Here is a 24,863-nt window from a genome sequence, read left to right as displayed (position 1 = left end):
TCACTTTCCTATTATATTTCCAACGTCCTATTTTTCTTCCCTTTTTCTCAGAGATGTTGTCTTAATCAAGCACTCTTCTTAGGTGCACATATTCTTATTAAGGTTTCCCCCTCATGAGGATCCTCTTTCAATAAGCAATATATCCTTTTCACAATTGTCTATGCTCTTAGATAGTGAGATTCAAGGCTCTTTGTTATGAATATAGTTCACATTGGCGTGTTAAGGATATCTCCTTGCTGTGTAAAGTAGGTATCTTCTTTCTCTTCATTCTCATGCCTATTTGACACAACCATGGTATGGAGGGAGGCATATATACACCCTACTTGTACATAGTCTTGCTTTCATGGGGTAGAAAATACATATTGTGAGCATGATTTAGAATACTTTAGCCCTAGATGTTAGGTATGCTTTCCAAGTCATTCTCAAATCTACGCATTGTTACTTCATCTCTCTTTTGCACACACAAACACACATGCTAAATCTCACAATGATAAATGTAGATAAACTTGCTAAATCTCATTCATGGGTAACACATCCAGACATATATTTTAAATCTTATATTTGGGTAACACATAACATCTTGTTAAGCCTTAATATAGGTAACACATTCAAATACAATATACTAAGTTCATACATGGGTAACACATATTTTACTCAGGACCATGCAATGGTGATATGATAGATGTTGATTTATGGATGGAACTTTGGTGGGTTGATTAGCGAGTTACCATCTCGTTAGACCATTCAACACCATCTTTTGTAGCAACTTTCTTAGTGATTCACAATGGGGTGGGCACTCTACTGACAAGGTAATCACTTTTCTCTCTCTTTTCTCTCTTTTGTTTTTATGCTAGTAAAGATAGATCTTGAAGCTATGTTATTAATGATGTTCCAAATATGATATCAGTGAGTGAGATGTTTCTTTAGTTGAGGTCTCTCTCACTGGTTGATTTGGGCTTGTTTTTAGTATTAACACCTTGTTATATATTTTTTAATTTTTCTTTGCACCATTGTGCATGAATGTGGAGTTAGGACCCTTGTTTTTGGGGGCTTGTTCTCTTTGACCAAGTGATTCTCTATCTCGTTGCAATTAAAAGGAGTCCTCTCTCCTTGTCTTCTCTCTACCTTACCACATACATGGATTGATCTACACTTTTGCTAAAGTGGGGGCTATAGGTATTGTCTTAAATTAGAAACACTCTAATTTAATGAAGTTTTAGCACATCTTTAATGTGAGATCATCAATACCCTTGAACCTTCTCTTCTTTCCTCATTTTATGTCCATTCTCTTGGGTGGAATTAGGGTAAAACCTAATAGATCCTCTTTTAAGCTCTTATTTTTATGGTGTTAAGCTTAAGGTAGGATCTATTCTCCTAGGTCCTCCCTACCCTTCATCTATCCACTTGGAATCTACTCCTTGCACTAAAAAAAAATCTTAGTGTCGGTGCCTGATTCTGGGGATCTAGGACCAGTTTTGGGCCCTGATAATCAGAGATGCAGTGCATCCCTGATCCATCAGGGTTGTAGTGTGCCCCTGATGGGCCAATGAGGGCCGCATTGCACCCCTATTGGGCTAATTAGGGTCATCGTGTGTCCCTAATTCGGCCCTATTTTGGGTCCTCTACTTGGATCCTGTGTTTGGTTAGTTCAAGGTGCAAATTTCTAGGTAGGTCAACCTATAGGAGTAAACTATTTCAAGCCCTTTATAAATCCTTCAATTTGCTCCATTTCAAATCCATCAATCATATCAAGTATCCATCAAGTTCAAGTTCAAGCACTTACATTCTCAAGCCCTCGAGTTCTCAAGCATTCAAGGAATTTAAGCTAACTCTCCATTGAAGATCAATGATTCATGCATTCAAGCTAATTAAAGAGTTTATGCAAGATCTACCATTCTTAAATTCAAGATGTACCATTATAACACTCAAGATCTCTCTTCATACATTCAAGATCCTTCATTGCATCTTCTAAATTCATCCTCTCAAGATCTACATCCATCTACATGCATTCCTAAGGTGAATTTCAAGCACATTCATTCATGAAGGTTTTGATGTCACTTTGATTTCTTTTCTAGGGTTTTGAAGTTGAGTCAAAGTTATTACATCTATATACTTGATTACATTCCAAATTCAAGAGAATATTCATAGATTTACATTGCTTTAAGTTAGATCTATCACTACTACTTGCTAACATTATATCTTTATTTCAATTCAAGGTTGATTCCTGAACTAGGGTTTGACTACGACAACCCCCCTTATAACAAACAAACAATCTCTTGTTTTGTAGGGTTTTATAACTTGGATCGACAAATAGGTTACAAATCTAGATACCCTTTAACTTTCTTCAAAACTGTGGTATCAGAATCAATATCGTATACCTTTCATCGATGACACATTGCAACCCTGATGCTACATTTCACCCTTGATTATCTCATTCAACCCTGATAGATTGTTGAAAGATTGATGGGTTTTGTGCATAACACAGTTTTCAATCCACAACAGGGGAATCAACCCTTTTGGAGGTCAGTTGATAGCCTATTTTCAGGTTTGTATCTCACAAGGTATTTTATCTTCCTCTCTTTCATTTCCATATACTTTAGCATTTTGTCACATCTTTATATCTCAGCTCTATATTGCATATCTTCTTGAGTAAACCCTCTTAAGGTGGACATGAGAGGTAAACAAATATGAGTTACTCATCCCTTTTGCATCAAGGTTTCACATTGACACTTCCTTTTGTATTAATCAAAGATAATCAAGTCTTCCCCCTTCTAAATGTGCTAAGGTGGTTGATCTCATTTTACCCATACACAAGAAGATCAAAACTACCATTTAATTGTTTTGAGACAACCTGAGTTAACTACCAAGAATCTCTCGAAGCCAATAGGTTGATGTCTACAATATACTAATTCCAAAGTATGCCCAATCCCCTTGAGGCACTGTACACATCAATAAAGGAATACTTTCAATGACTTGAGTGCTTGCTAAAATGTAGAATATCTGGTCCACTAAGTTTATATTATTGCAAGAAAAAGACTTTTGGTCTTATTCGATCAAGGGATCCCTTGATCAAACAAATTTTGTTAGGGACATTGTAGCCCCTGACATTCCATAAGAGAATCTTCAATGTCCTTGAGACAAGGAGTTATAATCCATTCTTGATCTAAGTTTGGTTTGCCCCATGACACATCCAACAACCTCTAGCTTGGCTTTAACATTTTCCTTACACCTCTTAGCTCCCCCCACTTTGCATTTGAGCTCTTATGATGAAGTTTTGTTTATGTGCCATTTTTCTTCCACATACATGGGTGCATCACAACCCAAGGAATCCTCTTGTTTCCAATCATCTTCTGAGATGTAGTCATTGACCACATTGTCACTCACCATTTTGTCTAGAGTTGAGGCAAAGACATCCTCTAGATTCCTCTCTGGTGAGATTTTGATGTCCTTGAAAATTGAACTAGTCATGTTCACCAACATTAGACTTCAACTATGAACTTGATTGTACTAGAAGTTAGAAAGTTTATTAGACAAGTTTTTGGACTTGATCTGGCACTAATCTTGAGCAGAGCCCACCAAGCTTTGGAACTAATGTGTTTATAAATAAATCTACATGTGCCTAGAAACACCCTCATTGACTATCATGGGATTCTAGAGTTTTTAAACACTTGAAATTCTCCTCTGAACTCCATTAAGATTAAGGCTTATTACATGGGTCCCCCATTTGTTCTGTCTCTTGCACATGGAGAGATTCCTACATGCTTACATGTGCAAGAGGCACCTTCCCTATAGAAACAAGGGATATCTCACCTCCAACAGCCTTTTTTTTTCAAAATTTCAAAATTATGATTGTTACCCCAACCTCCAATGCTTTGCTAGTCATCTAGGCATGTTCAAGCCTTTGTGTCCTAACTTCCTTATTAGAGAGGGGGATACACATGTTTGAGGAAAGAGGTGTCTTCTACCTAGAGTAAGCCCTCTTTTTCCATGACAAGATTTTGAAGGGTTTTGCAATCTAGACCTTTACCTTTCCCAATGTTAACTCTTGGAATTTCTTTGCAAATGAATGTCACCATTAAAATACTTTCACGAGTGAAGGACATCTTCAACTTCAACTGATTACTTCCAAACACTTCCATTGGTTATAAGCTCAATCATTTTAGGTAGAGGATGAGTTGACATCCATAAAATACATAACCTTGCATACATACTATAGTCCTTGGATTCGATTGCCTAGTCCATCCTTACAAAGGTTCCCAACTTATTCTCAACCACTCAAAGTACATCTTCATTCTAGTACTCATGTGAAAGGTTGTAAAGCCTCACCCAAATTGGTACAACATCTATGTCTACAGTTGTGGGATTGAACTTTGAGGTCCAACCCTTAATGTAGAACCCTTTACTCTTCTTCATCAAGTATGACCAACTTTCAAGAATTCTAATGTTGTCCAAGGGAAGTTTGCAAATGATCAAGTAAAACCCATTAGGAAGGGTTTGAGTTGTGTGTCCATCCCCCCATTGAGCAATAACTCACCTTTGATAAGCTTAAGCATTTGCCAAGGGCCACTCCATTTCTTAAAAAAAAGCCCTATTCCTTAGGTCAACTACATAACCATGCCATTCCTTGTTTTCTATCAAGATATTTACAATGGTGACCTCAATGATCCGTGGGGCTTGTTTATTTGGTTGCCCCATTCCCATTAGAGTCTTTGGTCTCGTGAATTTTTGTTCCACTACCTTGAAGCTAATCTGTTTATGGATTCATTGATTTGCAAAGCCCCAATAAGGCCTCTAGTTCAATTGCCCTTGCTGGTGAGAATCTCTTAAGCACAGAGGGTTAACTCTCGTGTTGTTCGGGTAAGACCTACGAGGCACAAATGTAATTCCACGATGACGATTGAGGGCCATCGAGTTGCACTCTTTCTCCCTTATTTTTTTCTTGAGAATTTTGTGTTATGGACATTTTGTATATTTTGTTATAGTACTAGAATTACTCTAGTTCAAGTGAATTTTAATAGAATATAACTAAACAAATATTATTTTTTAAATTAAAAAAATTACATAAAATTAAAAATAAAATATGAAAAAAATTATGATAAGAAAGTTATAGAAATAATTTTAATATTTATTTATTATTTTGATGATAATTTTTAAACATAATTTCAACTTAATTTTTTTAAAAAAAAGTTGAAACTAACAATATTAAAAAGATTAACAATATGTGTTTGATTATTTAAATTAATATTTTAGAAAATAAGAAGGTTGCAACTAGTAACAATTTAGAACATTGATAACTTTAAATTATTTTAAATAAAAATAAATAAAAATAATTTTACTGTGATTGGTTAAAGTAATTGAAAACTAAATAATATCAAAGTTTGTAATTCATAAATAAAATTTAATTTTCTCACGTACATAGGTATATAGAATTATAGAGCAAACATGTAATAATAATAATGATAATGATAAAATCATGGAGGAAACTCTGTAGTTAAGCGTGTTCAAGTTAGAGTAGTACTGGGATGGGTGAACTCCCGAGAAGTCTCGATGCTTCACCCCTATGAGCATCACCTAGATCTAATGAGTGCTAAATGTTTCATTTATTCTCATGAGAGATAGATTCATGTTGAATCACTACTCATGAAACATGAGTCAATGAATTTGACTTAAAATCACACAACTAAATCCTTATAGCAATATCACAATTTGACTTGCTTTGGAAATTTCAACTTACCAATAATAAAACCAATCGACAACCACACTAAATTTGAACTTGGTAGAGCCATGGGCAGTGTGGACAAAGCACTAGCATCTCGTGTTACCTATACGATATGCGCAGCAACAACAACAACAATTATAAATAGATCTTCATTAAATTACCGAACATAACAATTATTACCCTACCAATTCGAGCATAGGTCAACTCACCTTCAACTAACTCGGCAACGTCTATACAGCCACGAAAATGCACTTCCATACGAAGGAGAGGACTTAAATTTTAAAAAAGTTAGAAAAAGCAATGTAAAGGAAGTGCATTTTCGTGGCTGTATAGCCACGGGCAACTAACTCTGCCTCTGGTCAACCTATAATAACCAATAAGCTTTCTCCACGTTGCAAGATTGGACGGCTGAGATCCTGTCCCTGCTTCTTAGCTGCTATTAAAAAGCCGTTCGATTCGCCTTCATCGGACGGCTTCAGACAAAGTCTGGATGGCGGCATCCGACGGTCAGAATTTCAGATTACGACTTGTAAGGGAGGATGGAGCTTTTGACCAGGCAACACGTGTCGCTTACACGTAAAGGCATTGAAAAGTACGCATTCACACGAGCGCGAAGTGTTGGGGGTGTTCCTCTATTTTCTGTGAGCACTGTCGACAAATGGCTGGGGTTTGGGCGTAATCCATGGCTTGCTGTCTCATCGCCGTCGCCATCGCCCTGGCCCGATTTTGAAGAACATGGCCGTCGTTTGTAGTGTCAATGGCCACTGGCATTGCCATTGTCCTTGTCACTCTCTGGAACTCATTTTGGACCAGGGTTTACGTTAGGCCCCTTTTGGCCACTGCTTAGCTACACACGAGTCATGGATGATACGTGGCAGCTCAGAGCTAGCAGCTCTTCCCGCTCTTCTTCACAGCATTTTCCTTTGCCCGGAGGATCTCGTAACCAGGTACGCCCGTTGATGCAAATCTCATACTTCAAAATTGTTGCTTGATCATGGGGTTTCCACTTGTTTTGAACTATTTTAATTGTGGTTATGTTAAATGTGTGCGATTGATGTATCGGACTCTTCGAGAGCAAGCTGACAAGAAAAATGTTTTTTTTCAATTTGTTCTTCAACATTTTTCAATCATCAGAAATAAGCCTTACTAGCTTCTATTTACCCCTGCCGTTCTAGTATAATTCTTGGCCTATTGCAAGACTGTCATCGGTCCCGTTGATTGTGTTAGTCTTGTGGACAACCTCAATATTTGCCACTTTTTTTGGAAGAAGAATAACACATCAATAAGTGCACGTGGATGAAAGAGAAAATCAAGTGAATGAGCAGGCGTGGTATTATGATGACTGAATGCTTAAACATTGAAAAAGAAACAAAATATTATGTGGAAGAAAAATTCTGAATAACCCATTATAAAAAGCCGAAACCAGGCAAACATAATGGCGGAATTTGCAGGGAAGCAGAAGATACTCATAGTTCCAACAAGGAATAGCTCTTATACACTCTGGTGTGATATAGGTAGATGGATGATTCAAAAGAAAGAATAGGAAGACATAATGCATACATTGTGCACCCAGGAGGAGTTGGAATGTAGAAGCATTTTATCACAGAACGCTTAGTTCACCAGAACCTAAAGGTGGATCTCAAGCTAAAACTCTACTCAACAGAGGAATGTTGAATGCATGGGCCAATAAAAGAACATTTACACGATTCAAGGGTAGCTCTGGAAGTCATTATTGTCGCTGTTGCTCTCCTTGTCTTCCTTTTGGGTTTCTGTTACTCTTAATTGGAAATTAGGACATTTATTTCTCTCCTCACTCATTTAGGTATATGAGGACACATCTTTACATCTTGGGCCAGTAATTTGTGCAAGGTGAAATTTCAACTAAATGATTCCTCTTTTCATATACAGTCTTCATAGTTTGTGTGTAACTGTGCCCTTGGCCTCATCCAACTTGTCATGCTTCATGTTGGGTCTCCCCTTCATGTCTTCCATAACCATTGTTGATTGTATGTTGGAGAACAAGGAAGAAAAAATTCAGCAGGTTTTTCAGTATTTGACAATGAAATTATTCAAAAAATGAAAGGAATAATTTTTCATTTTGCCATCTTTTTTGCAATGCTAGTAATGGATGTTTGGAAAACCTGATAAGCAGGAAATTTGGGCAGTGTAATGGCAATGCTTTCTGTGTTTGAACTCTGAAGTTTTGAAAAAAATGGGAAGAAACAATTAATAAATACCTTTGCTAAATGCTTTCCAACGTCAATTCAGTTGTCAAACCCTATGCTGAATTGCTTGTAAGGTAGTCCTATCTATCATTTGCACTTTCTAAAACTGAATTAGAGAAAATATGGGAAAATTATGTTTTAAAACTGGATTCTGCACTTTTAAAAAATAGCTGGGTGTCTACTTACGTTTTGCAGGTTCAAGCTAAGTTACCAATCCTGCTTTTGATATAGGCTTGGGTATATGCGGCTTTGGCAATTTTTTTTTGCTTGGGTTCCAGTTCCACATGTGTGTGTTTATTTGTGTGCGTGCATGTACGTATGTGTGTATGTATGCATGTATAGATAGATATATGTATTATAAGTATATATTTGTTCAAAAAAGATACAGGCTCAGGCATGCGGGTTTGGCGATATTTTTTTGCCTGGGTTCCGGTTCCATGTATATGTGTGTGTGTGTGTATAGATAGATAGATAGATTATAAATCCATAAATTCATATACGCATCATAGATTTATACATGTTCATTCATCATTTGTTCAAAACTTCAAACATATAGTAATAATATTACATGTTGCTGGAATGTGATGAGTTAGAAATCTAAAGTTTCAAGCATAGTTTGGCCTGCAAGCTACAGACTTGGGCAGATTTAATCCACCATCGGCAAGAGAGAGAGTCGTAGGTGAAGATTTATTTTTAATTATTAGTATTCAAATTGGGACGGCTCTACAGGAACAGAAGTCAGTATGAATTCATTGATTAATATCAGGAACAGCAACATATATTGCATCAAGCCAAACAACTGAAACAGCGATAGTTTGATATGTGAACAGATTGATTAAGCAGGGTAAAATTCACAAATATTACAAAGAAGATGTGAGGAGCAGTGTACATTCTCAGATCAACGTCAATCATCCTTTTCATATAAAAGAAGTAATATCAGGACAACAAGCCAGTGTATATTTCTGTATTTCATATCAGAATCAATAAGTATTACACTCAGATTAAGGGTACATCTGAACAACAATCTTGTTTGTACTCAAACGGTAAATCATATAAATAGCATGTTAATGTTTGGTAGCTTCAGTTGGATAAACTCAAGAGACTAAACTGAAGTTATATATATAACTATATATATGTGTGTGTGTGTAGTTGAATTATTAATTGTTATATTAATTAAATATTAATGAATAGCTATCCATATCTCGTCCACAATATAAAGAGAGATTGCTGCACTTGGAACACACATACCAATCAGGCAGCGCAATTACATTTGTAGCAATCCTCTGAAAGTTAACATGGTATCAGAGCCAGACTGCAAATGTACAAATGAAGACCAATAAATTAGTCAACTTCATGTGCTATGGAAGAATCATGGTGGGTACAAATAGGATTATCACTGCGAGCAATTCCCAGTCCAAAGTAGACAACAATTGTAATGAGTGCAGCTTGGAGAAATCACAGAGAAATTCAAAGGGAAGCTGACAAGGGCTCAATCATTAATTTCATCATAGTGAACCCATATCAAATGGTCCAAAACAGTGAGTGCGAGTCCAAAGAGAAGTAGAAATCGAGCACAAAACAAAGAAAGAAAAGACCTCCGAAAATCAATGATGCTAAAGAAGGTTGCAACTAGGGTGGTCACTAAGACTATGGGGGATGTGGTGTATAGCAGATGAGAGCGAGCAGGCAATCCACACTGCAAATTAGTTTCACTGCCAGCAAAGGATCAAAACCATTAGGCATTCAAAGGATGGGTCAAACCCCAAACAAATAAATTATTGCGAAAATCAAGCATATTGGGTTGTGTGGCTGACGGGCTGGTCAATGTCATTAGCATATTCCCTTGGGACGATTACAAATTATATGGTAAGAGGGATGATGTGTTTGGTGAGTAGTGCATATTGGCGTGCTCTTTGCACAGTTCAAAGCTTACACCTCATTGCATTAAACTCAAAACAATATATTAAGATTGAGAGCTAACATATTAATTTGCAAGCTAAGCGTCACATGAAACAAAGGAAATACCTCGAATGAGGACTAGAATTTATGTGACATGGGCCCCATATAGAGTACAGACAAGACACATAGGAAAGTGTTATAATAAGAACCGTAAATTAAGGAGAAACTTTATTTCATTAGAGTGCAAGCTTTACATTCAATTTCAGTTACAAAGGAAATAAGAACAATGCACGTACTATATGGGAAAGAGAGATAAAGGTACAATGCCATAATCTTACAGGGCTAAGTGCATCATATAAGGTATGTAATAATTATTTATTTATTTGTATAATATGTCAAAAATATATGATGTATAATATGTTGTTTTTATTCATTAGTATAGTACACTATATATATTATATAAAAAAATAATATATATAATGTATATATATGTATAATTGAATATACAAATGCAAAGTGTGTAAATATAATCAAAGGATACTTCAAAATAATTATTGAAAAGATGATTTTGATAATCTATGTAAAGTATATACTTTGAGGATTGAATATATATATATGCATATATGTTCAATTTATATATATTTAAATTAGACATTTATCTATATTATATTGGAATGATTTTATGAAGAATTATCCATTATCCTTGAGTATTATATTAGTTGCTCTCTTATTATATCAATATGTACTATAACAGCTATTTGCCTTGATCTTTTCCTCTAAGGATGTTCTTGCAAGAAAAAGAGGGAATTTGACACATCCGGCTGAAGGAGTGGATAGAGGATATGTTTCAGTTGATTTTGAAGATCTTGATCATATAAGAATTAGAGGGAGTTTTTACTTCATGTAAACTTTTGGTATCATGAGTGTGATTGCATGATTTAATGGGCCTACCCCTTGTGTACATCACGAGGAAGTGATGACTTCCAAATGGTTATCACTTTTATTTGCAGAAGTTATTGAAATGTGACGATCTTACAATAACTTAATTTTCTATTATGATGGATATCTTATGATGTCTATGCAAATCATTATAGATTATACCTTGAATGGTGGATGTTCATATGGTAAGCATTATGAGAATGCGTGTGCACATACCTTATGAACATTTGGAGTACATGGTGAATGTTACACAAATTGATGTTCAAGAGGCCATTGCACAGAGTACTTGGTGAATATAATATGAGATGACATTCAAGAGGCCATTGCTCACAGTGGTTGGTGAATATCTTGCAACTTGACATTTAGGAGGCCATTGCTCAAAGAGTACATGGTGAATGTCATATGAGATGACATTTAGAAGGCCATCACTCCCAATATCATTGCTCAGAGTATTTGGTGAATAACAAATGTTGATATTCTAGAGGCCAATACTCATGATATCAAAATGTTAAATATCTTTTGATCAAAGATATTCTTATACTACATTGAGGTAATATATGGTCATGTGTTTATCCTCCTTAGCTAAGAGGGAGTGTTAATGTTTGGTAGCTTTAGTTGGATAAACTCAAGAGACTAAATTGAAGTTATATATATATACATATATATGTGTGTGTGTGTGTGTGCAGTTAAATTATAATGTTATATCAATTAAATATTAATTATAATAAATATATATGTGATATACGAAGGGACATGTCTATCCATATCTCATCCACAATATAAAGAGAGATTGCCACTCTTGGAATACATATACCGATCAGGCAGTGCAATTATATTTGCAGCAATCCTTTGAATGTTAACATAGTAGCGCCTAGTGACGAGTTATTTTTTGCATGTGGGGCCCATTTTTGGAAACTCATAGCTGTTGGTTCCTATTGGTTCTGTCATGGTCCTTCCTTGGCAATTGGGTTCTCTGTAGCTGCCAAGCCCATAGTAAACCCGACCACAGTGGAATGATCTGGGCATAATTGGCTTAGAACCATAATCGACATCAGACCAGAATCATGATCTGAGCTAAAATAACCCGGCTGCCAAGCCCATAGAGAACCCGGCCACAATGGAATGATCTGGGCATAATTGGCTCAGAACCATAATTGACATCAGACCAGAACCATGATCTAAGCTAAAATACAAAGACTTGGTATGTGAGGGTTCAAGTGATATGATTCCTAGTTGTGTTGTAAGTTTTTGAAGTAATGAGGGGATAAAGTCTTAGAAAGAAAAGATGGAAACTCACAGCTGTTGGTTCCTATGGGTTCTATCATGGTCCTTCCTTGGCAGTCACGTTCTCTTTGGCTGCCAAGCCCATAGAGAACCCGACCACAGTGGAATGATCTGGGCATAATTGGCTTAGAACCATAATCAACATCAGACTAGAACCATGATCTTAGCTAAAGTACAAAGACTTGCTATGTGAGGGTTCAAGTGATATAATTCCTAGGCAATTTGGGGGACCTAGTTGTGTTGTAAGTTTTTGAAGTAATGAGGGGATAAAGTCTTAGAAAGAGAAGAATATAAGAATTCTTCACATTTTATACCTATCATACTCTTGAGGGAGATGCATGGTTGTGTATTTACTTCCGTCAATCTAGTTTTGCCTTGCTATCTGTTTTATTTTACAAATGTACATTTATAGATTAGATGATCATGAAGACAAATGCCAATGTGAAAGTTGAATTGATTGAGCTGCCATGTGTGAATGCCACTTGCAATGAAGATAATTTTAGTTTTGCAATATACTTATAGGTGGAATGGGATGTATTGGTGCCAAAAGATGCGCCAGATTTGTATTTATCTTGTGATGTTGCACAATATTTTGTGTTGAGGTTTGGACCATGTGCTCTGTTTGTTGTGTTGATTTGTAGAGGAAGAGACATGACACACAAAATAGAGTTCATGCATTTGTGCATCATGATTCTTAGCTTTGTGTGGATGGCACTGCTACTTAAATTTTCTCCCCTGGTTATAATTTAGTTAGAGTCTTAGTTATGCCAATCAAATGTGCATTTTTGTGTTTTGCCAAGTACAAGAGCTTTGATTTTATGTAAACCAAGAAACAGAATCATTACATTTGATGAAGAAAGAGCATCACATAAAGCTGATTTTTACAAGCTTTTTCTGAAAATGTAGTATTTTATTGATCAATATGTTCAAATGTTTCACAGAAGCTGTGAAACTAGCTAAGGAATAGATTCAAAACTGGAATTTGAAAACATGAATACATGTATGATGTAATAACCCTGTTCCAGGTTATAGCTTAATCAAACATTAATTTCTTTCACAAATCAAAGGTTTGACATTTCGTCAAACACTTGGCAAGCATTCTGATATCACTGTATGTATGATGTCTTTAAATTCTAAACACAATACTAGGAAGTGTAGTGAACTACTCACAATTGTCAGATAAATCAGACTTAAAGAAATTTGCATTTGATAAATACCAAATACATATGAACTTCTGCCCCATGTATTTTCCATTAAAATTCAGAGATGCAAGTATTCTCAAACTGATAATACTGAGTTCCTATTTGATTACAATAAGGTTGCAAAGGTTTTATTAATTACAAGAAAGAACCTGACAATAAATCACCCATAGTATAGTTGCAGCAGCCCTGATTATGTATGCCTGAAATATAGTAGCAAATGTTCAACAAGTAATCCCAAACAGCCATGTCCACAGGACTGGATGCCCAAACCTGATGCAATCTAACTGTCTGACCTGCCAAACCAGTTAACAAGACACCAACAGTTCTGAATATTCCCCACGTCAACCAGGCTGCAAATGCCACTCCAGACTGTAAGCACACAATGCTAACAATAAGAATTAACATTACAAGGTCAGAAAATAGGCAGCGCACTAACAGGCCAAGTTGGTGTTGAGACTCAGTAAATTTCCAGCTCCTCAAACATCTACAAACATTCCCATCACAATAACAAATAGATGATACTCACAGCAGATCCCAGGTAGACCATTCAAACTCTTTCAATTTGCAAATATAAATGCTATCAATCTTCTATGCTCACAATGACTTCCACCCATAAAGATAATAAATTTTTCTAGCAAATATCAATATCCAGATTTATGAATTCTGAATTATCAGCAAACAAATATAAGAATTACCAAATCTATCCAGGAAGGGTTTGCCCTCTCAGCCACAGTTGTTACAGTAAGAGAAGACACTGAATCCCTTCAATAGACAATTTCTCCTCAGCCACAGTTGCTATAGAAAGAGGAAGCTCTAAATCTAGACTCTCCAATCAAACCACTATACCTCAGCAGTGGAATGCACAATCAGCTACAAACCCTTATACTTCTGCAAGGGCACAAAAAATCAGAACTCAGAAAAGCCACAAAGGCAACAAAAGCAAATAAATATCCAAGCATGCTTTTCCCAATGAAATGAGCTTGTATTTGTAACCTCCAGATTCCCTTTTGTTGCCAAAATGTAACTTCACTCAAGAAACTATTATTTCTCCATGTGACCAAATGCACTTTCCAAAAATAGAAAGGGTCTATCTCGATCAACACCAACTTACGGTAAATAGTAAGTACAAAAAATTAAAGCCCAAACGAAGTCTGATTTAAGCCAAACGAAGACCAACTTGTAACTTACTGAGATGTGGAGAAGATAAGACCCTCCCAAGCCAAGCCATTGCCATAGAAGACCCTCTATCCACAATAATTAGCCTACGAGGATCACAATAATAGGCTAATCCCTGAAACTCTGATGCTGACAAAATTGGGGACATTACATGTGAAAAAGAAGAATAAAGTATAAGAGTCACATGGGCTAGTCATTGCCTGAATGATTGGCGATGTTGCTGCTCGCTTTGACCATGCACGCTCGTGATGCCCTAGGCTCCTTTTGTCCCGCGCTCCAGCACCAAATCCTGAAAGTAAAAGTAGGAATGGGGTTAGATCCAATGGATCCAAGCAATGACTAACCTATCTCATAATTACACTCCACACATGCATCCACATTGCCAAACCCAAGCCCTGTTTTGTTTCTAACTAGTTTATTTTGAATGCACTAATAGATATCTCTAATTAACAAGTGGATGACAATGTGGCTCCCACAAGGGTTCGAGTTCAGCTTGTTAATAAGAGACAAGTATGCCGACATCAATAAGCAAGAGTGAGAATAACCAAAATAAAAAAGACATGATAAAGGCTGCTACAGGAAGTAATCATTCAGTTACACACAGAGCAACACTAGTGATTTCCAAGCAGAGTAACAATTAAGTCAATGTAAAGAAGTGCTAAATCTGAAACAAAAATATATTTTCTGTTTAGAAGCAAAGAATTAAACTTTGACTGGCACATAACAAGGTATGATCCTCCAGCTTACAAACAAAATATTCGTTTAGATGCAACGAAGTTTGTAATGAAGTAGCAATTAGAAGTGCTAAATAGAGCGTCATAATGGTGTCATTACACAAAGGTTCAAAGAGATGAGCTTTAAGTTTCAAACTTGGCTGGAACTTAAAAAAGAGTAGATAATCATCTCATAACTTTCAAATGTCCATGAAAATTGAAGAAAGATGAGAACAACAGCAAGAAAATCTGTACAGGATCCTTCTGCATCCACTTTTTCAGAAAATCTCAAATGATTAGCTACATGAAATGCCAAAGGCTGGAAGGTGGTGTCATTTTTGTGCGTAGAAAGAAGAGCAGATTTCCATATTTCTTCATCTCTCAAGCAAACAGGACAGTCATGGCATGCATTGAAGATAAGTCTTTTGAAGCAAAATCAAACAATCAAGTACAGAAAAATGGAAGGCCTCTTTCATTTAGCTGAGATATATTTCCAAACAACAGAGAAAAAATGAAATGCTTACTAGCCAATACATCTGAAGAGGAGAGATCTAAAATCACAGTCAAAGTACAGATTTCTTTTTAGCTTATAAAAGAGAGCATCCATGATTATTTCTCAGGATAAAATCCTCATAAAACGTAGAAGTTTCCAGATTTTTGAAGGAAACATAAACATCAGATTTTTTCCTTCATTTAGATGCAAGAAACTTCAGTTCTTTTTTGTGCATTGAAAGGATCACAGGAAAACTGCAGCATACCAAGACAAATCCAGAACAAACAGTGATGCTAAAAGTGCTTCAAAATCTCCAGCGAAAGATGGTAAAAGGCCCATGTTTTCTGCTTCCAGGCAATGCCCAGCTTCAAGCATGAGGAAGCAAAGCAAGAAAATGAGATTGACTCTGCTGTTACAGTTACAAAAAACGCCCAGATTTTACTAGGTTGAGCTCCATGTTTTGCCCAACAATCTTTCTTGTTTCTCCTTCCATGGTGGCATGCTTAAATATGCCATAATCTCCAGTCAAAAACACAGAGATAGGTCTACTGTTCAAACCTAGAAAGTGCATGAAAAGTGGTGCTATTCAAGTTCAAATCACAGCTAAAAGCTTCCATAATGGCGCCATAAGTTGCAGTTTAAATGAGAGCAAGAAAAGATCTGCTCTTGCAGAACAGAAAATGCACAATGAACTCCATTTTTTCTCCAGCTCCAAATCCTCTTCTTCCCAGGTGGCTGCTCAAAGTGGAAGACAAGCAAATGAAATGAAAGTAGTCAAATGCTTTTAGGGTTCAATCCCTAATATGTCCTCATGTAATGTGAAGGAAGGAAAAGGCTTTATTGCCTTTATTTTTTTTCATGTCCATTGCATTCGCAAGGCATTGTTTTACCTTTATTTTATTTTTTTCCTCTCTCCTACATACTCACATGAGTATGTTTTTAATTAAATGCAAATGCCAAAAGTGGTGAAGTGTCCCACTTTATTATGTTGATCAACATTAATATAAGATGATATAATTATAAGTCATCTTTATTAATGATTGATTTGTTTTTTTTAAACTTCATAATATCCATTAACTATTAATACATAAAAATATTTATAATTTATAATACATTTAAATATTTTTGATGAAATTATAATATTAATAATAAATATATTATATTGATATTATTATTAATTGATTTAATGGTCATATAATAATATCAATATAATTAGTATTTATTATTAATAAGTTATAAATTCTCATTTAAATATATATCAAAGATTAATAGATATTTTTGTAAAGCATGAGATGGTAATGGGATTTGAAAGTCAGAAAGTTATTGCATATTGGAGACTCTTGTGAGCCTTTAGAAGGATAAGATTGCATTGCGGAGGGGTCTTTACATAGTAACACGGAGACGCGTCCCCCCCTTTTTGCCCCATGTCTCGGAGACTTGGACGCACCGGGGACTTGGGGACTCTGTCCCCTTGTTCCCAGCAGCACCACCAGATTCCGCCACCTTTGTTGAGGATGGGGGATGTTTTGATGTTGACTATTTGCTGATTCGACTATTTATGTTCAATGTTCAATGTTCCAATTCCATCCAATGTTCAAGTATTTACTCTTTTACATCTTCATATCTTATATTGCAATACATCTTTTCATAAATAGCATTTAAAGTACCATATGTGTATATATACACACCCCCTCCTATCCCCTGCCACCATCCCCTTGTCATCCCCAAATTAAGTCCCCTCTGTCCCCCCATCCTAGAAACTTGTCCCCTCGTTCCGCCGTCCCCTCGTCCCCTAGGGTGGTGTAACTATGGGCCTTTATGATGATATTATCAGGCCATGACGTTTGGGCCATATTTGCACCTTTTTGAAGACTTTTTAGGGGCTCAAAAAGTGTCTTGAAAGCTAAATTCAACCAAGGGGTTGTTACTTGCGTTAATGATTTGTTGGATGGAAAAAAGCATAAGTATGAGCTAAAGACTCATTTGTAAAGGGTTCTAGTTTTGTGCAGATTGTGGGCTTGTGATATTTTCCAATCCTTCTCCTCATTCTTGCTATATTTCCTGTAAATCACTTTGAGACATGGGGATTGGTAACACTTTTGAGCAGTAATACATTGTGTCCCTTCTCATTTTCTATTTTATTGTGTACTTAATGTTGATGCAAGTTCATGTGATTATCTGTCATTGGAGTTGTATTGCATATTGGTGCCTTTATGCAAGAAAATACAATTCTTTGTAGGTTATAAGTTTTTTTGGTCGTAAGAATCCGTCTTAGTATGTGATAAAATCTTTCTCCTCCTAATGGTTGATCTTATTAAACCACTTATAAATTGTTTTGTAAACATCATGTTATTGGGTTGTGTACTAAGGTTCTTGTATTACCAGTTACCGTTGTGTGTTGGTTATCTGTTAAGGCTCAAGGATACTTTTAGGTGCATCACCATAGTTTTAAGTTTTATTTCTGTAATCCTCCTATCCCTTTTCCTCCAAGATTTAAGTTTAAGAGCTTAATGTGAAAGCATCTCATAGGAACCGGCCTAGAACTTGAAGATTTACTCCAATTTTGGATAACCCACTTACCTCGAAGTATTTCCATGTTTCTCGAACTGACTAGGTTTTAGAACTCAATACGGGTGCAATTTTTAGAGATAATAGGCACACAATGCCAAGTGTTGCATACAAAGTTACAAACCATTTGATGTCTTTGGAGTTTGATGATTTGGTTCCAAGCACTGTGTGCATGGTGCATGGTGCAAAGAACAAGGGGTTGTGTGTGGGGTTGTGCATTGTGAAAATAATGCAGGCTTGTGCTAGTATATGCTATAGGTGGCAAGCCTAGGGCTTGTCGAGTTTTTGGGTAAATGTTTTGCCCCAACACTTGGGAGCTCCTATGATTATGTACTAGTTTGCATGAGTTTTCCAACTGAGCTTGAAGGTGAGCTTGGTAGCAAGAGGGTTTGCCTAAATGTTGGAGTTCAACAAAGATGGTCACAATCTTTTTGGTTGTAGACATTGCTTCATACTAGTGTGCATTGTGAAAATAATGCAGGTTTGTGTTGGTATATGCTATAGGTGGCAAGCCTAGGGCTTGTCGAGTTTTTGGGCAAATGTTTTGCCCCAAGACTTAGGAGCTCCTATGATTATGTGCTAGTTTGCATGAGTTTTCCAACTGTGCTAGAAGGTGAGCTTTGTAAGAAGAGGGTTTGCCTAAATGTTGGAGTTCAACATAGATGGTCACAATCTTTTTTGGTTGTAGACATTGCGTCATACTAGTAGCTCTATCAAATAGATGCAAAAGTGTACTAATTCCCAAAGCGTATTTTGGAAGAAAGATTAACATGTATCAACAGGAAGGGTTTAAAATTGAAGGTAAAGAAAATATTCACCTTAGAGTGCTTTTACTGACATTTTGTTGTGTTGATACTTGGTGGTGCATTAATCTCCTATATTCATATTGGAGTACATGAGCATGAGGTGTCTTGTTGAGACATTTATTGTATGTTAATGCTGTTGCTACACTTTCCTTACAATGTCCCAACTTTATCCATATTCTGTGCACTTCTTGAACCTTTGTCGACTTTTTAGTGCCTCCATGATATACAATCACCCTTATTGGATCCTTTGAACCCATTTGAACCTATTTGCCATTGAACTTTATTTGATTGACATCACAGTCCATAGGTGGATATATATTTTGCATGCCTTAGCATTACTTCTATGCAACATCACCAACTATGGCTGCTATTGTAATAATAATTTTTTTTTATGGAGGAAATATTACTCTGCATAAGGAAAATTACATTCCTTTGAGAGCCAGTTTGAGTACATACATTTATATATCTCTAGCTACTTAAACTGATGAAGATATCTAATTGCATATGAATAAAATGGAGTTCTTGAATACAGAAGTGAAGAGTATAGATGATAGAGAGTTTGCAGCCACAATATGAGTGTGTCGATCAAGGACAATAGTGTTGTGTATGAACATCGACATGACATGTTGCAGTCTTTTATGGATTGTGATAAAAAAAATCTTAGTAATAAAGACCCGACATTGTGCTTTAGCTAACTTGTAAAATCCAGAAATAAGAAATGCAATAGGAAATACTAGATAACAGAGATGAAAAAATAAAAATGAAATAAATTAACACAAGCAAACGTTTTTGCATTTGAAATCTTCCAATAAACCTGTACACACAGAAGAATTTGTTTTGGGGCTGGACGAGGACTTCTCTTGTTCAAGTCTCTGTTGTGGTGTTTCCACCTTCCCAACAACCAGATCAATAGATAGATAGATCAAAAGAGAATAGATGGATAAGTTATTGGATAGACAAGGGATGTGATAAATCCTGGAATGCCCAAAGAGATGAGAGATGATACCAAAGACGCTTGAGGAAGCCAAGAGTGTTGTGAGAGTGTGAAACTATTGTAGAGAGAGAGAGAGAGAGAGAGAGAGAGAGAGAGAGAGAGAGAGAGAGAGAGAGCTTTATGAAACCACATAAATTTCAACAAAACAACCGATAAAACCATGGGAATTCGTGTGAATGAAAGGTATTTTTAAAAAGAGAGAAGAGGAGGCAATAAGGGGTGATGAGCTGTTACAAGACATTTTGAGTGAATTTCATTAACCAAGGAAGGTGATAACTGGCCAACCACTTAAAAATGACTTTGAACGACTTTGAACGTCAAAATATCACGAGATATACTAGTGTGACACATGGACATTCGTGCTATGTGCTAATGTCTAGACAAATTATGCTAAAAAATAACACGAGACAAGAAAATCTTGCGTTACTGCAAACTAACACAAAAAGGTAGTTGCTAAAAAGGTGACTAAAGCGGCCTTGGAGGGAAAAGACTGATGCAAGGGCTGAAATTAGCCTACACAAATGATAAGAGGCATAAACACTAAAGTGGATACAAAATTGTAGGTGAAAATTCAAAGGGGATGCAATTTCAGACTTTACATTTTGTGCCTTCTCTGGTGGGCTCATGAATCTAAATGAATATGCACGCTAAAGGAAAGTTATTGAAAATAAATAAATTATGATGCCAAACAGATATTGTAGAGGAAGCGCTTTGAACAAAGGAAGAATGCCTTTAGGCTGAAAACCTACTAACCAAATGCAAACAAGAAAATCTGCACAAGACAACAATGTTAGAACCTGAAAGCTACAAAGCTATAGAAGTTATAACATGATAAACACATAGACATACAAAAAGGAGAATGAATAACATAGACACAAAATAGAATAACACATAACAAACAAACTAAAATTTGATTGCACAAAGTGAAAGAGACTTTAATGTGGGAAGTTGTCTTAGTACTATGCGTCGTCTATAAAAGGTCAAGGAACAATACAAAAGAATTCTAAAATGAAGAGAAGAGGTTAATGCTTAATTACTTAAAGGAAGAATGCACCCATAAGGGAAAGCAACCAATATTGAAGAGATATTACATGATTGAGTCACTGACTTGCTCTATTGCTAAGGTTCACATGAATGATAATGGCTATGCTAGGTGATCATAGATTTGTAGGACCAACCTTGTTGTGGAGGAAAATCATTGCGAAGATGTTTAATAGAACTAACCTTGATATTTAAAAGGCTATTGCAATTTAAGGACGCTACAAACTAGATAGATTTGGGTAAGTGTTGTAGAGGGAAATGATAAACACTTGCCACAATGGGCGACAAATAGACAATCTCCATAGAGGACAAGGAGTAGACAAGCGCCATTGTAGGAAAAAGAATAGACATGTTGCATGTAAGATTGCGCAAGTAAAATAAATATATGCCCCCACCCCTCATCTATCCCCCCACTTTAATATATTGACATATTTACCATGTTGATGTTTTAAGGAAAATAAGAGGAGAAAGAAGAGAATCTTGAAGAGGGACGTACACCTTTGAAACAAGTTGCTCTTGCCCCCGGTGTATAGATGAGGACAATCTATGCTAGATATTATTGTGTTGCTACCATAGACAGATTATAGTTGCACAGAACATTGTACCACCATGAATGGCAACAAGTAGATGGAAATCTATGAATACCACATAACAAGTAACAATGCAATAGAAGGAGAAGAGGTGTAAAAACCTCATGAGAAAATGCTTAACATCTAAAATATACTGGATAGATATCAATTATGCAAAGAAGAAATATGCATGTAAATAAACAAAAGATTGATGGCATCTAATTCATTAAGTTGTTTTATTTGATCTTGCAAGGCCTTACATCCTCTAGTGGAATAGCCAAGCACTTGATGGTATGCATAAAAAAATGTTTTGTTTTATCATGTTTATGGAACTTCTTATGCATACGAGGAGGAAGAGTATCCTGGTGGACTTTGAGGAGGCTCAATAAAAGACAATCTTGCTCAAATAAAGGATGAGGAGCCTGAAGCAATCCTTTCTATTGCGAGGGAAGGTTTGACTACTTACAACAAGAAGACATGGAGATATCAGATAATTTATGAGGGGATGGAAATAGAGGGAGAAGGTTGATAATGTGTACGCACAATAGAAGTGTGTAGAATCAATTTTAAATGGATTTTGCTCCATGCACCTAAGATCATTTCCTTTTTGTCCATGCTTAGATAAGATATTAAATCCTAGACCATAATTTGGTTGCAATGCCTCAAAAGGGGGATTGTTTGAGTGGAGCAAAGTATATTACAAATATTGATTTGAAGAGTGGCTATCATCAAATTAGAATTAGAGAAGGAGATGAATCGAAGACTGCCTTTAAAACTAATGGAGGTTTGTATGAGTGGTTGGTTATGCCTAATGCCTCTAGTACTTTCATTAGGTTGATGAATAAAGTATTGAAGAAATTCTTGGGTAAATTTGTGGTTGCATACCTTGATGATATTCTGATTATCAGTAAGAGTAATGTGGAACATTTGTTGCGTCTAAGACAAGTATTATAGATATTGAAGGAAGAGCAGTTGTTGACCAATATCAAAAATGTTATTTTATAAGGGACGAGATAGTGTATCTAGGATTTGTGATTTCAGCCGAAGGTTTGAAGATGGATCCTAAGAAGGTCAAGGTAATCTTGGAATAGCTTACATCAGAGAATGTTGGAGAAGTTAGATCACTTAATGAATTGGCTAATTTTTATCAGAAGTTTATTAGGAATTTTAGTTCAGTTTGTAATCCTATGACATAGACTATTAGAGGTGATCAAAAGAATATCAGATGGACATATAGAGCTGACTGGAGTTTTGAATTATTGAAGTAGAAAGTAGCTGAACAACTAATTTTGGCCTTACCAAATTTCAATAAGGTATGTCAAGTGGATTGCAATGTAAATGGGAATGCAATTGAAGTTGTGCAAGTCAAGAAGGTAGACCTACTGCTTTTTATAGTGAGGAATTGAATGATGCTAAGAGGAAATATTCGGTTTATTATCAAGAGTTCTATGCTATAGCTCAAGCTTTGAAGAAGTGGAGACATTACTCGTTATCGAAGGAATTTGTGTGGTATACTGATCAAAAAGATTGCAATATGAGTAATCAAGGGAAGCTAAATTAAAGACACATGAGATGGGTTGAGTTCTTGCATAGTTATGTTTGTGTGTTGAAACATTGGAGTGGATAGTCAAACAAAGTAGCAGATGCATTGAGTAGAAGGAAGAATTTGCTAATAGAGATGAGGATAGAAGTGCTTGAATTTTATGAATTGAAGACTTTGTATGAGACTAACTTTGATTTTGCAGATCCATTGGAAGCTTGTAATGAACTAGTAACAGCTAACCGATGCAAATGGTTGGATTATTTTATTTAGGTTGACATTTTTTTCAAGGAGTTTAGTTATGCAATACTTAGAGGATCAATGAGAGATAATTTGACTAAGGAGAAGCATAATGGAGGACTTGTTGGACATTTCAGTATTGATAAGATGTTGGGTTTGATAAGTGAAGGATATTTATTGACCACAAATTCACAAGGACCACAAATTCATAAGGATGTTAGGAAATTTGTTCAAAGCTTCAGAATTTGTCAAGTTACTAAAGGTAGTAGTCAGAGTGTGGGATTGTATACACCATTGCTTGTACCTAGTAACCTTGGCAAGATATTAGGATGGATTTTGTTTTGGGATTACAGAAGACACAAAGAGGTAATGATTCTATATTTGTGGTGGTGGATATATTCTATAAAATGTCACATTTCCTTTCTTGTATGAAGGCATTTGATGTAGTACATGTAGTAGACTTATTCTTTAAGGAGACTGTGAGCTTGCATGGGCTACCTATAATATCCCTAACCATATATTTGCCTTGAAACCCTTGAATGAATCTCAGAAATTTTAAACAAATAGATTCATGCAATGATTTTCAGAATTTGCCAACAAAACCCCAACAAATAGCTAGGTAAAAGAAATCTCAAAATATTATTGCAATAAATCCCTGGTGGAAGTACATTTTCAAAAATAATGTTTCATTGAAGTTCTACAAAATGATCAAAAATTCCAATCATAGATACAGTAAATACAACAAGATTGGATAACAGAAAAGATGAATCTGGAATACAATATGAAACACTTGTGCGATGTCTCCAACTGACAATGGGTTTCCGTCTACTGCCTAAGCATGAGGGTTTCTGTCCTCGCACTTGTTGATAGTTGAAGCTTTCAAAAATAACTCTCCAAGAGAGAAAGTGAAATCCAAATCACAAAACCAAATATCCTGGAAATGAGCTCCTTCTTCCCTTTTAAGAACAAACAGGCGACTCTTCACATTCCCCTTTTTGTTCCTTTATTTCCTTTTTAAAATAATACTTTTCCTATACTTAAGGAAATAAAGTGCCTATAATTAACAAAGTGGCACTAACAATTTGCTCTTGAATTATAAAGTCAATAATAAATCAGTTAAATTTTGAAGCATTAAAACCTCTAATCAGATGGACTCGGATATGCATGCGTGATAGCTTGCTGGAAAAGTCTCAACAAGACACTCCTAGTCCAACTCTAAAATGCCAAGAATGCTTAGCCCACTGACTTACTAAAAATAGTAAGTGTTTGGAAACCCCACTAAAACAACCCTGAGTAGCTTGCAACTGAAATTGCCTAGGCCAAAAATTGCTCTGATCGTATATAAACTTGGTTTTCCCATGGGACCAAGGCAGAACAGGGTAATGGCTCAACAAAATTCATTGGCTGGAAAAGGGGACACAACAATCCTCCCTTCCCAACAATTGCTTGCCCCCA

At 36.0% G+C, this 24,863-nt stretch overlaps 1 protein-coding gene across 1 annotated transcript in view; it reads left to right on the top strand.

Annotated features, from left to right (window-relative positions):
• Positions 1–6,535: 6,535 nt before the first annotated feature.
• LOC149556900 (uncharacterized) overlaps positions 6,536–24,863 on the top strand; it is a 166,874-nt gene continuing 148,546 nt past the window's right edge. The window contains exon 1 of the mRNA XM_089831531.1: positions 6,536–6,666. Coding sequence (XP_089687657.1) covers positions 6,580–6,666 — 87 coding nt within the window. The 5' untranslated portion in view covers positions 6,536–6,579. The remainder of the gene's footprint in view (positions 6,667–24,863) is intronic.

Source organism: Cupressus sempervirens, chromosome 5, assembly GCF_028749045.1.
Source record: "Cupressus sempervirens isolate cs-2001-9-10 chromosome 5, ASM2874904v1, whole genome shotgun sequence".
NCBI classification, from domain to species: Eukaryota; Viridiplantae; Streptophyta; class Pinopsida; order Cupressales; family Cupressaceae; genus Cupressus; species Cupressus sempervirens.
Note: the sequence above shows the minus strand (reverse complement) of the source record. Positions and strands in the feature narration are given on the sequence as shown.